At 37.1% G+C, this 16,591-nt stretch overlaps 2 protein-coding genes across 2 annotated transcripts; one reads left to right on the top strand and one right to left on the bottom strand.

Annotated features, from left to right (window-relative positions):
- Nucleotides 1-2,053: 2,053 nt before the first annotated feature.
- LOC140037188 (uncharacterized) lies at nt 2,054-3,979 on the top strand. The gene is made up of 2 exons (XM_072081377.1): nt 2,054-3,277; nt 3,565-3,979. Exons 1-2 carry the CDS (start codon nt 2,170-2,172, stop codon nt 3,597-3,599), a joined length of 1,143 nt encoding a protein of 380 aa, XP_071937478.1. The 5' UTR covers nt 2,054-2,169; the 3' UTR covers nt 3,600-3,979.
- Nucleotides 3,980-8,481: 4,502 nt separating this feature from the next.
- On the bottom strand, nt 8,482-12,381 carry LOC113730919 (3',5'-bisphosphate nucleotidase AHL-like). The gene is made up of 3 exons (XM_027255911.2): nt 11,876-12,381; nt 9,168-9,855; nt 8,482-9,076 (listed from the first exon to the last, which is right to left on the bottom strand). Exons 1-3 carry the CDS (start codon nt 12,276-12,278, stop codon nt 8,773-8,775), a joined length of 1,395 nt encoding a protein of 464 aa, XP_027111712.1. The 5' UTR covers nt 12,279-12,381; the 3' UTR covers nt 8,482-8,772.
- Nucleotides 12,382-16,591: the final 4,210 nt, after the last annotated feature.

Raw genomic sequence — 16,591 nt, 5'->3', positions numbered from 1 at the left:
TAAACCCTAAAAAATTAGAAAATTTCCGGGTTCTCACACTTATACTTTTCGGGGCGTCACACCTGTACCTTGGACAGTGTTTAGAAAAATTATCTTTGTATTATTTTATGTGCAGTTACGTACCTTAAATAGGTAGTATTAATTTCCTTCATGTGTTTTAGCATCAATCAAAAATCTGAAGAACTTGTATATGTGAAAGTAAAATGTAAACGAAACATGGAAAAAAAAATGGAAATATCAGGAGCCATGAATTATCATAGCGATCTAAAACTCTATACTGCCAACGGAGGAGGATCAACAAGAGAACTAAAAAGGAGAATCAATGCACCTGACATAAATTCGATACTTATAGCGTTGTGTTAAATATTTGTACTTTAAAAGGTCCACTGTCAATGCGCTTGACATAAATTCTAACCTAACATCGACAGTGCATCCAAGATTTCCTAACGAGTAATTGGTCAATGGGTATCAAGAATTAATTGTCGGGCAGACCATTAGGAGATCATTCAATGAAAATCAAATTGGTAGATGTTGCCCTCTGTCCTTCGCCATTTGTAGCAAGTTCTTGTTTGGATTGAAGTATTCTGCCAAAAAAAAAAAAACTTTCACGCTTTTCATAATCATATTTGTTAAATATTCTTTTACCTCACATATATTAAATCGTTACAGTATAATTTTTTATAAAAAAAATCTAGAAAATAGCAATCAAAACGAGCTGAATTAATCATTCGTCTCGTTTCCAAAGCAAATATGATTCCGATCCCAATTCTTCCTCTGCAAGCAGGAATCGCGTAATCGAATAACAAGAAGGGCGCGGTAGCTAGGGACTGGGGAGATGGAGGACTTGGACAACCGCGCATTGAATTAAGCATCAGGTCAAGGCAGATAAGGCTCCAAAATTTTCATTTTTTCATCAGAGCATAACTGTAAGAGTCCACACGCATTTGATTTTTTTTTCGTGAGCCAGCCAGTCTATGCAGCTCTATGGTTATGGTCAAATCAGCTTTTTATCAATGGGCTTTAAATTTTGCACTGCTGCTACTACTACGCACCAACTAGACCATGGACACGGTTCCAGATTACGATGAGCAGATGAAGGATTGAAGTCAAGATTGTCGGACCCCATTAATGGCCATCTCAGTATTATTGACTTTTTTTCAATTTGTTTGTTGACTAAACCAACTTGCTGGAGGCATCACCTCATCTGTCATATCATATCTGTGCATAAATTTCAATTTGCCATGTCGGTTCCTTTACGTGTTTATTTAAGCAAATTTGATCAAAAAATTAATTTCACCGGCACCGGAAATCTTGTTTGAACGTATTGGATGAATGTGACGTAGGCAAATCCCCAGAAATTTTTTCCTATGGAGTGATTATTGCTTTCTAGCTGGAATGCAGTATTTTGGTTTGTGTTGAGATAGACATTTTTCCTTTTAAATTTATTTTTTGGGTCGAATTCTTGGTGAATCCACTATTATAGGCATGGTTGCATTCCCAGATGACAGAGACAGAACACCGTTTGTCAAATACTTTGTACGGTTACTGCATGGAAATGAAGTCCAGGTGCACAATTTGTATTGTATATGTACTGCTACTAGCAAAGAAAACTAGGATGATCAAAGTTGGTGGGGTGGGAGGTCAGGCATAAACCGTTGGCTACAATAATGTGGCAAGCCACTTCAAGTGACTTCGATAGGTGATTCAATCTTCTCCGATTTTCTTTTGACCTCTTCAGGTTCTTTCCTTCCTGTAGCATATAATAATTGTAGGTCTATCGTATCGACCAAAGAACAAAAAAAAAGGTCAAAGCCTTCGACAGATGGAGAACTTGAAAGACAGAACAATTTGGACAAGTATTTCATTTTGCTTCTCAACTTCAGTTGTAACCATGTTTTGATACTTTCTCAACTTCAATTCTTGATATTTATTAGGGATAATGTATATCTCTGTAACAGAGTTAATGTATATCTCTGTAACAGAGTTGGTTATCAGTTTGAATTGGTAAAGAGATATCTAGCTGATTAGGTGTTATCCTTATCTATACTGGTATTCAAATAGGATCAGTAGCTATCGGTAGCGATATCCACGGTTTGGGCTGTATGTATATATATCCTTGACGAATGCGTAAGAAACAGGAATGAAAACTTCTTCCGCTGAAACCTTTTCATGGTATCAGAGCAAGAACCTTCTGTCAACTGGAAAAACATGGAAGGAGATGGAAAGAAAATAGTGTCGCCATACACCTTGTATGCCAATGATAATCCTGGAAATATAATCACCCAGGTACAGTTGAAGGAGGATAATTACGATGAATGGGCTAGAGCAATCCGAACTGCTCTCAGGGCCAAGAAGAAATTCGGATTCATTGATGGAACCATAGCACAGCCAGATGAAGATTCCGATGAATTAGAAGACTGGTGGACAGTGAATTCCATGCTTATATCGTGGATGATGAATACGATTGAGCCAACGGTGCGATCTACTTTGACACACAGGGAGATTGCAAAGAACTTGTGGGAAGACATTAAAGAATGTTTCTCAGTGACTGATGGTGCACGAGTACAGCAACTGAAGACAGAATTAGCAAATTGCAAACAGCAAGGACTCTCCCTTATGAGTTACTATGCTAAATTGAAGCGACTGTGGGAAGAACTGGTGAATTATGACGCAATCTCTACGTGCAAGTGTGGGGGTTGTACGTGTAATGTGGCAACTGAATTAACAAAGAAACGAGAAGAAGAAAAACTTCACCAATTTCTGATGGGGTTAGACGATGCATATAGAACAGTGAGATCAAACATTTTGAGCACAACTCCATTGCCTGGTGTGAGCAAGGCGTATTCCTTGATGTGCCAAGAAGAAAGGGTTCGAAATATCTCCAGGGAAAAAGAGATTAACAACGAAGCGGCTAGCTTTGTGGTTCAGGCCAAAACAGGAATCAAGGATAGGAGTGCCGTTTGTAAATACTGCAATCGCGAAGGGCATGATGCTGATGGATGTTTTCAGCTGATTGGATATCCCGATTGGTGGGGTGATCGACCTAAAATGTCTGGTTCAGGTCGAGGAAGACAGACTGGAGGAAGAGGACGTGGCAAGATGTCAGGAAGAGGACGAAATGGGGCACGAGTTAATGCAGCTCAAGTAATTGAAGAATCCACTGCTGCAACAAAGGATTTTGCTACTCCTAAAGGACTGACAAATGAACAATGGGCAGCAGTTGTGAGTTTGTTGAACGCTTGCAACTCAGAATCAGGGAGTAATGAGAAGATGACTGGTAAGGAAAATTTTATCTGGATAATTGATTCTGGCGCTACACAACATATGACAGGAAATTCGAGCTATCTATCTAGCTTGAACCAGATATTAGGCTGTCCCATTGGCTTGCCTAATGGAGAACAGGTGCTGGCATTGCAAAAAGGGTCGATTCGGATGGGACAAAATATTCAATTAGACAATGTTCTTCATGCTCCGGGATTACATTGCAATTTAATCTCAGTATCACAATTGGTTGATGACTCAAAATGTAATGTGTTGTTCACTGATAAGCTTTGTTTGATACAGGACCGCACTTCGAGGATGGTGATTGGAGCGGGTGAACGATGCAAGGGGCTTTATTACTTCAAAAAGAAGACGCCAGTCCAAGCACTTCAAACTCGGACGTTGGATTCATGTGATCTTTGGCATCGGAGAATGGGGCACCCGTCTTCAAAGGTCGTAGGTTTAATTTCTGGGGTTAAGATTCAATTAGGTTCAAATGAAACTTGTGATGCTTGTTTTAAAGCTAAGCAAACGAGAGAAGTATTTTGTTCTAGTGATAGTAGAGCTAGTGAAACATTTGAATTGATTCATTGTGACTTGTGGGGACCATATCGAGTCTCGAGTTCTTGTAATGCATCTTATTTTCTTACGATTGTTGATGATTTTTCCAGATGTGTGTGGATATATTTGATGATAGATAAAACTGAAGTTGGCCATATTTTGCCAAATTTTGTTGCTATGGTTCAATGACAATTTGTTAAGAATGTTAAGATAGTTCGTAGTGATAATGGCAGTGAGTTCGTCAGTTTGAAGGGATATTTCTCTGCTAAAGGGATAATCCATCAAACTTCATGTGTGGGAACGCCCCAACAGAATGGACGAGTGGAAAGAAAGCATCGACATATACTGAATGTGGCTAGAGCTTTACGATTTCAGACCAACTTACCAATCAGATTTTGGGGAGAATGTGTGTTAACTGCTGGATATCTGATTAATCGTACCCCTTCTCAATTACTAGGAGGAAAAACACCTTATGAAATGCTATATGGTCACTTGCCTGATTATCGGTCAATTCGTACATTTGGTTGCTTGTGTTATGCACAGAGTTTGAATCGTACGAAGGACAAATTTGCTCCTCGAAGCCGGAAGTGTATCTTTGTGGGTTATCCGTTTGGACAGAAAGGTTGGCGGTTGTATGATTTAGAAACACGAAAGTATTTCGTGTCTCGGGATGTTGTATTTTGTGAAGATGAGTTTCCATGTGCAGTTGACCACACACCTGATCATGTTCGAACCTGTACGGATAATTCAATAGATGATTACCTTGAAGAAGAGGTAGTCGGTCAGACAAGAGACAAGGAAAAGGAGCAGCTTGCTCATGTTCGTGAAACTCATGAACGTTTAGATTGTGTGCCGAATGACAATGCCAACGTAAGGTAGGGAGGTGTAACAATTGAACCTCGAATGGAGAACGTAGAGACAGTAGAAGGTGTGACAGCACTTGGTCGTGGCCTTCGTTCCAAGAAAGTCTCTACACGGCTGAAGGATTGTGTGACTTATGCAGTTCAAAGTGCAAGTCCCTCTGCAAGTTCAGCCAATCCATCACCATTCTCAGGTACGTCTTATGACTTAGCTCAATATGTTGATTACACAAAGTTCTCACCAGGTCATCAAGCTTTCTTGGCAGCCATCACAACCAATTTTGAGCCAAGATTTTATCATCAAGCGGTTAAAGATGTCCGATGGAGAGAAGCTATGCAAAAAGAGATTGATGCGCTCAAACAAAATGGCACATGGACTCTTGTTGACTTACCACCAGGGAAGAAAGCAATAGGAAGCAAATGGGTGTACAAAATTAAGTATAATTCTGATGGGACCATTGAACGATACAAGGCGCGATTGGTAATTCTTGGCAACAACCAGGTTGAAGGGATCGACTACAATGAAACCTTTGCACCAGTAGCAAAAATGGTTACGGTCCGCACATTTCTCTCTGTGGCAGCAGCTAAGGGATGGGGACTTCATCAAATGGATGTTCATAATGCCTTTCTCCATGGAGACTTAGCCGAAGAGGTTTATATGAAACTACCTCCTGGATTTCACACTGACCAACCCGGGAAGGTGTGTCGCTTGAGAAGGTCCCTTTACGGTTTACGACAAGCACCGCGTTGTTGGTTTGCAAAATTGGCTGAAGCTCTAAAACGGTATGGTTTTCTTCAGTCACAGTCTGATTATTCCTTGTTTACTTTGATACGAGATGGGATCCAGTTGGCTGTGTTAGTATACGTGGATGACCTTATTATAGCTGGAAACAAAACGCATTTGATCAATGCATTCAAATCATACTTGCGCCAGTGTTTTCACATGAAAGATTTAGGTGTTTTGAAGTATTTTTTGGGCGTTGAAGTAGCTCGAAATGCTGACGGGATTTTCTTGTGTCAACGGAAATATGCTTTAGATATCATTAATGAAGCAGGATTATTGGGTGCTAAACCTTCGAAGTTTCCTATGGAGCAGAATCATTCTCTCGCTTTAGCCAAAGGTGATTTGCTGCAGGATCCTGATCAATACCGAAGGCTGGTAGGACGTTTGATTTACTTGAGCTTAACTCGGCCTGAGCTGTCCTATGGTGTGCATATTTTGGCACAATTTATGCACCAGCCACGGAAAGAGCATTGGGAGGCAGCCTTGCGCATAGTCCGATACTTGAAAGGTAGTCCAGGACAAGGCATTTTACTCAACGCTGATTGCAATCTTGAACTGAAAGCTTATTGCGATTCGGATTGGGGAGGTTGTCCATTAACTCGGAGATCACTTACAGGTTATTTCATCTTTCTTGGGCCCTCTCCGATTTCATGGAAGACCAAGAAACAACATACGGTTTCTCGCTCTTCTGCTGAAGCGGAATATCGCTCCTTGGCCGCCACGGTCTGTGAATTGAAATGGCTAAAGGGTTTGTTATTGTCTTTGGGAGTGCATCATGATCAATCTGCTGGAGTATTTTGTGATAGCCAAGCTGCGATGCATATAGCTGCCAATCCTGTCTTTCATGAACGCACCAAACACATCGAAGTTGATTGCCATTTTGTTCGCGATGAAATACAGAAAGGTATGATCAAAACGGTTTATGTTCGAAGTCACGACCAGTTAGCAGACATTCTAACCAAAGCTTTGGGTCGAGATCAGTTTGAGTTTCTTCTTCGCAAATTGGGCGTTCGTGATCCTCACGCTCCAACTTGAGGGGGGGTATTAGGGATAATGTATATCTCTGTAACAGAGTTAATGTATATCTCTGTAACAGAGTTGGTTATCAGTTTGAATTGGTAAAGAGATATCTAGCTGATTAGGTGTTATCCTTAGCTATACTTGTATTCAAATAGGATCAGTAGCTATCGGTAGCGATATCCACGGTTTGGGCTGTATGTATATATATCCTTGACGAATGCGTAAGAAACAGGAATGAAAACTTCTTCCGCTGAAACCTTTTCAATATTGAAAGGTATTTAAAAGTAATCATTCATATGTAAAATAGTTTGTTTGGATGAAAAAAAAAAAAACATCTTGCAATTTGACTGAGAATAAGATATCGGTGTAATTATAGAATATTTGGTGGCAGCTTCAGACGAAAAATTATGCATATTATTTATTTCTCAAGTACAATAATTCAAAGTGGTTTTTTTTTTTCTCTTCCTGATAGAAGAAGTCAGACGCCCGTGGTTTTGTGGAACAGAATTAAAAGTACTGTATTAAAACTTAGCCCTCAGGAAAAGACTGAAAAATGGGCCCTCAGGAAAACTACTCTGCTGATCTTCATCTTTCCAAGGATGGGTTGGCCTTGAATTACATGATTGACTATTCGCTATGTAATATGACGACTATTTGTCAATAAAATCCTCTAGCGTCCAGGCAATGGCAGGTGAGAGCAACTTTTAAAATATTGCCAATTCAGTTTTCTTAGTTACTCTCCTTTTCGATTTTTTTTTTTTTAACACCCCTCGATTTGAGACATACATAAAGATAACTCTCATCCAATTATGATTTCTCTTTCTTCCGACAACTTCTATCTAATTTAATAAGTTTGAATTATTTTTTATCCATTTATGTCAATTGTTACATTAGTAAGTTTATTAACTTTGCTAGAAACTGAAAAAATTATTCATGAGAAAATCATTGCTGCAATTTTTTTTTATTTTGTATTCAATTGAAAATAAAATACACAATTGCAGGTGAATATTCATTTATTGTTAATCTTAATCACTATTTTAAAGATTACCTGTTATTTCTTTTATTATATGCAATATACTATTTGATGAATATTATCACATTATGATAAATTAGTACATAAAAGATTTTAAAAATTGATAGTGGTTGAATTTTTTGGATACAATAATTTTTTGAAATAAATATCAATAACTATGCAAGGATATTATTATGAATTATTTATGCATTTTATAGGTTCATGATAATCATATTAACAACTATTATTTCCTGTTAATGCATGGCTAAACACTAATTACATACTATTAAGTTGAACTAACGGTTGTTTGCCCTGCATTGACAAGTTCCAAGTAGGCTTTTCACTTGGGCCTCATTGGCCGGGTTGTGCACTGTCCAAATTTGGAGCCCCATTAAAAACGAAACAATTGGATTCGGACTTGGCCGATTCGAGCTTCAAATATTCAGCGTGGCCTTTTTATTTCATTGGGTTCCAAAACGGGCTTTCCCAAATTCAACAATTTCCCATCTAAAGAATTACTGTATTTTTCTACATGTACAAGATACTAATTAATTAAAATCAACGCTTGAGATTTTAAGAACAAGATTATTAATCAAAGCTCGCCCCAATTGACAGTCCTTGTTCCAAGCAAAGGCAGTCCTCTACTTCCACTTTCTTGGACCCCAAGTCCCACACCAATTGAAGGCCATAAAGCAACGCCCACTATTCGGTTGTTAAACTATTTGCTACCCCAATATGAGTTGTTCAAGTGCAGCACACGTGCTCCAGCTTACAAGACAGGTCCGGTGTAAGTACCAGATTGGGTCATTAAATTTGAAAACAATTATTTTTCCCTAAATTTGAAAGGAGTGGCCCAAAACCTAATGCGGCCCATCTGGGCCACAACCCATGCGCTTCAGTTTTGCAGCAACTGGAGATGCCCCGAGTCTAGACTGGACAAGGTCTGGATTTACAAGCTAATTAATTAATTAATTAATCCGCTATAAGATTAAAATTGCAATACCTGACATTAACTGCTCTGATCTGATCTGATCAACAACCGATGGATCAGATATCAAAGTTTATATATAATACATTTTCATCCGTTTGCAGGATAACTGCCATGAAACAAATATAGTAAGAAATGTGAAATCTTCACTATCTTTTGAGAAACAGCAGCATTACAGGCAAAGCCATGCAAGCCTCCAGGAACAAACGGTAACTTCTGCTATCATTTGTACAAAGTATCCCAAGGTCTTTTTAACTTTTCTTGATCCACTCAATTACAGTACATATTAAAGACTAGAACTGTTCCAGCTATCTTCCACAGCGCTCAGGATCTTCTCATGCAGTCCAGCTCCAGCACAGGCAATTATACCCCGATCAAGACCTTCCAAATATATGCCTTTCGAGAAGTCTAGTGGCTGTCCTCCAGCATCAGTTACCACACCACCAGCCCCTTCAATGATTACCACTCCAGCTGCATGATCCCATATCTTCTCCTTGTAACCAGTCCTGGCAAACTTCATGAAAACCTCAGCGTCTCCTCGGGCTATGGCTGCATACTTCACCATGCTATACAGACGCAACGGTTGGTTCCTAAATTGATTAAGAAAAGAAATTTCACAAGATTTATCAGCCAGCATCGCATTTCACAATGTAACTAAGATGAATGGGAAAATGTACACACCTCATTCCAACACTATGAGCTAGCCCCGCTGTGAAGGAATGACTAGAATTTGCCTTCTCAACTGGTTCACAGAAGGTAGCCATTGCAGGGTTGCCAATGGAGGATACTTTAATCTGCCTTGCAGAGTTTGGCCAAACAAACTTCTTATCTCCATGGAGTAATGTCTGCATCCAGGCTTTGCCACTACCCTTCCTGGCATAGATTACAGACCCCTTGGCATAAGCTTCTGATGTTGGTGAGGTCAATCTAGATAAAAGTCTGCGGTAACCATTTTGATAGCTCAGCCAATCCTTCTTCATTGGGTAATTTGGACATCCAAGTACTCCTATGACAGGTTCTCCATCTTCTATCAATGCCAGAGCAATGGCATACTGATCCCCACGTACAAAGCCCAAGGTGCCATCAACAGGATCAAGAACCCAAAACCTTCCACTTTTGCCACCCCTTGAGTTGCATCGACTGATTGCATTTAGAACCTCTCTCATATCAAGAGGCCTCGAGGGAGCTTCCAGTCCCAATAGTGGGGCTTTGGCTAAACATTGATTCACTTTCTTTACCACATTTTTAAGTAGGTCAGCTGAACTAGCCTTTGACAGTACCTCAACATCTTCTTCCGCAACAATTGAAACATTTTCACTGCCAAAAGCCTCAGAAAGGACCCAGCTCACTGTTGCTTGGACACTCCAATCTGTTTGCAAGACGCAAATAAGACACTAGTTGAATTAGCAATCCAAAGTTGGAGATCAAATATCTAGATGATTTATCCAAAATTGGATAAAAATGATGATGGCCTGATGAAACAAGAGAAATATATACTTGATAGAAAGTAAAGGGCAGAAAATTTTTGGAAATAATTACATAAGCCTGTGCAAAATATTTACTTAACGACATTAAGACATAGCATACCATTAAAGGTGACATTGGCAAAAGAACATTGAGTTTATCAGCTTTGAATAGGGATATTTTTGGTGGTTTTATAGATGATGACTGTAGGATCTCAAGAATTCCAAATTATGACCTCCAAATAGAACACAATCATTAAATCTGATGAACTTTCAAATGATTAACTAGGGGGGAAAAAGAACCATAACTTTGACTGAACCAGTCATGAGATGTGTGATATTTGCTTCCATATTACTCAGTAGTTGCTTCATGGAAAATTGATTAAGCATTATACAGGAAACTTGACTTTAAAAGAAAATATGCTGATTTTACATGAATTGCTTTTCTGTGGAAGAGAGGGTAAATATGCGGGAAGTAAGAACAGCATATTGTCATACACATAATTTCACATAAACTCCTATACAAGAAAAGTTGTCCCTTGAGGCAAAGTTTCCAGCTATCTGTTGAACTGTGCTTTGTTCTCTGGTACTTAAAAGTAATTTTATTACTTTAAATGGATCTTCCAGTTACAAGCTGAACAAAACCACCAAACTACTCAAAACATAAAATTCACCATCGCAGCCTAGTAGTAACTTGGATATCCTAAAAGTTGGAGACTAAACCACAATATTTGAATGTGCTTTTCCCAGGAGCACAGGGAAAAGAAAAAACTTTGAGCATAATATTCATTTTAGCTAGCCACCGATTAGACTTTGTCAATCATGTCTCCAGCAATTGGTGATTTAACTAAAACCAGCACGTTTCTGATACTTTAAAAGAAAAATGACAATTTCAAGAACAGCAGAAATAACTGATGACTGAAAAAACAACAGAAAATTTGTAGAGATCATGAATAGGCTCAAGGAAAACTAGAGCTGTATTTGTGCATACGCCATTCAACACCTTATCTATTAAAAAGTAAACCTTGCAGCGAAATTGGCCAAAGAGATAGATGAGTCACGGAACCTTCTATAAACCAAAGCACATATGAAATCAGGATATCTGTTAGTTCTTTTACAATATTAACGAGCCAAGAACATGCCCTTCTTTTAAGTAAGTTAAAGAAAGTGATTAACAAGCAAAAGATTTGCTGGACATAATTTGCAGCTTGTAAACCCAAAACAGCTTCTTGATAAGTGGAGATAGCTCACAGCAGTTCCAGGAGTTTTCGCTACAGTTAACTAATAGTTAGAAGTCCATTCTATAACTGACAAATCAGAATTATTAATTCTGTAACTGATGAATCCGATATCAGTTTTTCTTTCATTTTTTTTTTTCCACAGCAGAACAGACCTTTGACTAGTTCTTAAACTTCTGAATATATCCCCACATTAAAATTTTGAAACCTTTTTCACCCACTAGTACTACTGTCACTGTCACAGCCAATAGTTGTAGGTTGGGCCAAATCACGATCTAAAAGACCAATATCCTCGAGAACATTGGATCTCTTTCGTTTTTCAGCTAAGAGAGAACACTGAAATTGAAGCTTGTTTGAGACTACAATAAACTCTTATACCTCATCACGTGTGGATTCCACTTAGCAATTAGAAAATGAAATATGCGGCAGTTGGGAGCAAAACAGTTGGATAATATGTTGCAACTTGACAGCCATATTGGCTCCCAATACATATTCCAAAATCCACCGAATATTGTGACCCCAACCCCCTCACTTTTTAGCAGCCTCAGCAGTGTTTCAGTCCAACACAAGGAAGTTAATATTTTAACCATAAAGGACAATTCCAGCCAATGAAAGACAAGAAACACAGTCAACAGTCAAATTTCAACAACAGCTCACGTCAGTTAAGGATAGATAGAACATTTTGTACCTGCGACTGTCACAGGAGAATTGTCATCCTTGGAATGAACTTGTTGATCATTGGCCTCATGGGTTTCAGAAACCAATCTTTCTTGAACTCTTTGACACAGCATACAAGCCATATGCACTGCTTTAACAGCAACTTCCAATTCTTTGGAAAACTCATCCTTTGTTTCTGATGAAAATGGTGTGTCAAACTCCAACCCGTTGATTTCTTCCATCGTTGAAGCAGAGTGATTATTCTGGTTGGACCTCGAGTTCAACAGACAGACGGATAAGTTGGTTAGATTCTGGCGGTTATGCTTTTTGTCAGAAAAGATGGGAAATTTTGTCAGGTGGCCAGGGAAGGAATTACTTCTCTGGACTAAGGCAAAGGGGAATTTGGCAGCAAAGCCTGAAGAAAAAGTCGGCATTTTAAAGATGAGATTTAGAGAGGGAAGTCTACAGGGGACCTTTGCCCCTTTCCTTCGGGAACTATGGGCTGAAATTTGGATTAATGATTTGATGTGGATAGACCGATGAGGGATCCCAATTTGCAACCTTTTTAAAGGGGTTATTTGGACTATTTGTCACCGTCTCGTTAACCCTCCTATTAAATGAAGAGTAAATTTTGTATGTACTATCAGTGTATGATTTATTTATTATTTATAAAAGAAAATTAATCAAATCGTTAGCCATTTTATTTTTTTCAAAATAAATATAAAAAGAGAAGAACTTTCAAAGTCTGATGATGATGGTTATTTGATTGAAAATGTGGTGTTATTTAATTGAAAATCCTATGATAAGGAGTACGCAAACGTGACACCACCATCTTAATGTTAAATATTCATTAGATAGCATTGTAGAAACGGTGTAGAGAGTAAGTGCATTTGGAGTAGAGTGTTATTTAAAAAATACAGTAATTTTTATTATATTATAAACATTTTAATTTTTTTTTATTTTTTTAAATTCATACATGTCACATTAAAAAGTACCATAATAGACGGTATTCTAACACAATTTTTGAAATAATCTTTATCATAACAAAGCTACCAACTTATCCACTTAATAGTCTTCCAAACAATTCAGCCCGATTGATTTTTATTTTGTTGTACAAGTGTTAGTCGGAATGGTAGATTGTTTTGATCAATGGAACTACCGTAAAGTATCCACTTTATTTTATATTAAAGGCACATCCCTGACATTATTGTTAAGAGATCGGGAAAAAACTCAAAACAGGACGTTATTGTGAAAGCAGCGGCAGGTATCAGAATAGTAGATGCATTTTAAGAGGCGGAAGCCAAAATAAGTTGGTTCAATTGGTGGGAACGGATTACTTCCTCGTAAAAGATCGTGTATTTAAAACTATTCAAAACAGGACATTATTGTGAAAGCAGCGACAAGTTTCAGCATAGTAGATGCATTTTAAGAGGCGGAGTGCAAAACAAGTCGGTTCAATTGATAAGAATAGATTACTTCTTCACAAAAGATCGTGTATTTGACTTTTACTGTGAATATAAAAATTGTGTTGGTGAGCGATCGGTAATAATTTATGTGAGTGACCTATGGTCCCAATTGGTGGACGATCGATAAGAATCTATGTAAATAATCTATGGTTTCAAAAACATTATCCTGATTTATGATGGTGATCGAAATTGAGCTCATCGAAACTTTTACTTGCTAAAAAAAATATGTATCCACTACGGTGGCTTAAGATGGTTTCTCTAATTTAATAGTCTGAGACTAGAAAGTTACAGTTTGAGAAATAGATGAATAAGATAATTCAAATGCAACAAATGGGGGGAGAGAGTGTAAGCAAGAGGTCTTGGATTCGAATCCTCCTACTTTCACTAAAAGAAAAAAGAGAGAAACTAATTGAGACTTGAGAATCACAGGTGGCCATTTATTTACTTTGGTTGTTTGTAGCCTTCTACCTTTTGTTTAGAATCTTTATGGTTGGTTCAACTTTTTTAGATTCCAAATACAGCTTGATGCGACAAGCCAAACACCACGTAAGGGTGACTTCACTTCTTACGGCTCAATGATCCTGTTTAGAGTCCAAAACAAAAAAAAAAAAAAAAAAAAATTGCAAAGAAGAAAAGGGAGCAGATGTGGATATACTACTACTAATCAGAAATCAATTCATCGTACAGAAAAGGAAATTCACCAGACGTGCTATTGAAACGGAGGCCCTAAAAGTCCACTTAGACGGTGCTGTAAAGAAAGAAGATTAATGTTGCAGCTTGCCACGGATTTAGTTTTCAGCCTACAAATCTGGAGTACATTAAGTTGTGAGATCTTGTTAATGACGCTTATGCTCCAAAATTATGTATCATGGATGATTTCACCATGCCCAATTGTTCAAGCTCCTGTTTTATGTTCTTACCTTTCAATAAGCAAAACCAAACACACACACACACAAATGTCTTTTGCTTTTTCTTCTTGTATTCGTCATGTTTTGGCTAGTTGGAATTTGGGAAAAAATTAGTACTTGATGGAGGCCAATCAATCACTAACTAAATCAGGTGCAATCTTCTCATCATCCCCATAGTGTGTGAGACTTTATTCTAATTGTGTGATATATGATTGACCGAAATGCTTATAAGCAGAGGTGTACCCATTGGAGTCATAGAAAAGTGTGAATGCTAGGGACAAAAGAAGTTACATTAAAATGGGCTTAAATACACTGTGCCCCCTTGTAATTAGTTGTTAATAGCAAATCATCTCCGGTATTCATGAAACCTACAAATTACCCCTAGAGGATAATGGTCTAATGTATTTGGGTAGTAAAAAGGTAATCATACACTCATTGTTAGAATATTATTCAACGGCCATTTGTCCTTTTCTCTTTCTTCTTGTTGTTTTTCTTATTATTGTTTACATTTCTTTTTCCTCGTTCTTAATTCCTGCAATGATATATAAATTTTCATACTAATGTGCTAAAGAATATATTATGAAAAATTTAATTGTCATAAGAAATTAATAAGTACATTTTATTATATGTAACTTCTACTTTATTAACAAATTCTTGTTAAGCATTTTTTGTTACTAAAAATAAAAATTAAATATTTGGCATATATATATTTTACTTCTATTTAATATTTGTCTTCATCTTCTATTTTTCTTTATGCTTATTAGCAATTCACTTAATTATATCTAGTTAATTTTTTGTTGAATATTTAACCATCATAAATTATTATAAGAAACCAAAAAATATATATATTTAATGAACGTAACTTGTATTTTTAATTAACAATTAGTGCATCGTAAGTATCTTATTAAGAATTAATGCATACTAGTGCAACATCAACATTTTGTCAACCATTAATACAAGCAAGAAATTATTAAAGAAAAATAGAAGCTACTTAAGTTTTATTATTATTACATACACTTCTTCTCATATCGTATAATAATTTATAATAGTTAAATATCTTACATAGCTGAATAACAATAAATGTATTTACTCATCAAAAGAAATTATTTACAAGAAAATGAAAACATATGTTCCATCAAAAAAAATTCTTTAGTATATTATTCTTAAAATTTGTATATCATAGTCAACATGGAGGAGGAGAAAAAGAAAATCTGTCTATAACCGGGAAAAAGAAGAAGAAAGAGGATCATCTACAATGTCTGATGATGAGAGTGTAATTGTCATTTTGCTAGAGACATATATTTGCCTAGTAGTTAATAAATAAGGGGTAATTTGTAGGTTTTGTAAATACCGGGAGCAATCTGCCACTTGGCCCTAATTACACGTGATTAAGCCATTAAGATTTCATCATAAATGTCGGAGACACCGGGATAAATAATTTCACCTCCATCATGGAAGTATTTTATCGAATACAGATAAGATAAAGCACTCGTACGATTCTACTAATCCACGTCAAGAAATTAATTGAATTCTATGAAGATATTAGTGGTGGAATACCATCTCCCACGGGTATCCCGTAAACCAAAACGTACGTAGTTAAGCATGTACACCCTTGAAGAATAAATGAAAGCCACGTCACTATACTATACCCTGTATTGACTTCATATTAATGTACATTTTCATGTTTGTATTCACACTCGTACATTCGGTATACAACTTATTTGAGCAGTCCAGTTGAGTTTTATCAGACTCTCTCTAATTAGTATAATTCTTGCAAGTACCCAATTTAGGGGCGTAAAAGGGAATACTATAGAGCATCCAAATTTAGGATGCTGGGGGATAATGTCAAAAAGTTTTATTTTCAGTGAAGCCATTCTGTTTTTTTTTTTTTTGGTGTTTATCTTCTGACTTAGAGCATATAATAGAAAAAACTTTTGGACAAAATATGGTACAAATTCAAACAGTTTTGGTGTGATCGTGGATTTTGATTGTGTACACTTATAAAACACATACCAAAAAATCTTATTAAAAAAGAAAGACACTCATTAATTTCATCTTATAAGAATTTAAGTAGCTGCGCATGACAACGAAGCGCAGCTTAGTTGCTAACACGTTTTACCTATAATCGATAAATCGCTGGTTCAAGGCAGCAAGGAAATAAGTGGAAAACCCTTCTTGATCTTTTAAGGCAAAAGAAAAAAACAGTAGCCTCACATAATTAGATAAAACTCAAGACATCAAGTGGGGAATCCCTCTTGATCTTTTGAAGCAAAAGAAAAAACATAGCCGTACATAATCAGATAAAACTCAACTGTAGCTGCCCGTTCCCTGTTGTAACTTGTAACGCATTGATTACAAGGTACACTACGTCCA

This window comes from Coffea arabica, chromosome 2e, assembly GCF_036785885.1.
Source record: "Coffea arabica cultivar ET-39 chromosome 2e, Coffea Arabica ET-39 HiFi, whole genome shotgun sequence".
Classification (NCBI taxonomy): domain Eukaryota; kingdom Viridiplantae; phylum Streptophyta; class Magnoliopsida; order Gentianales; family Rubiaceae; genus Coffea; species Coffea arabica.
This window is presented reverse-complemented; position numbering and strand designations above follow the sequence as displayed.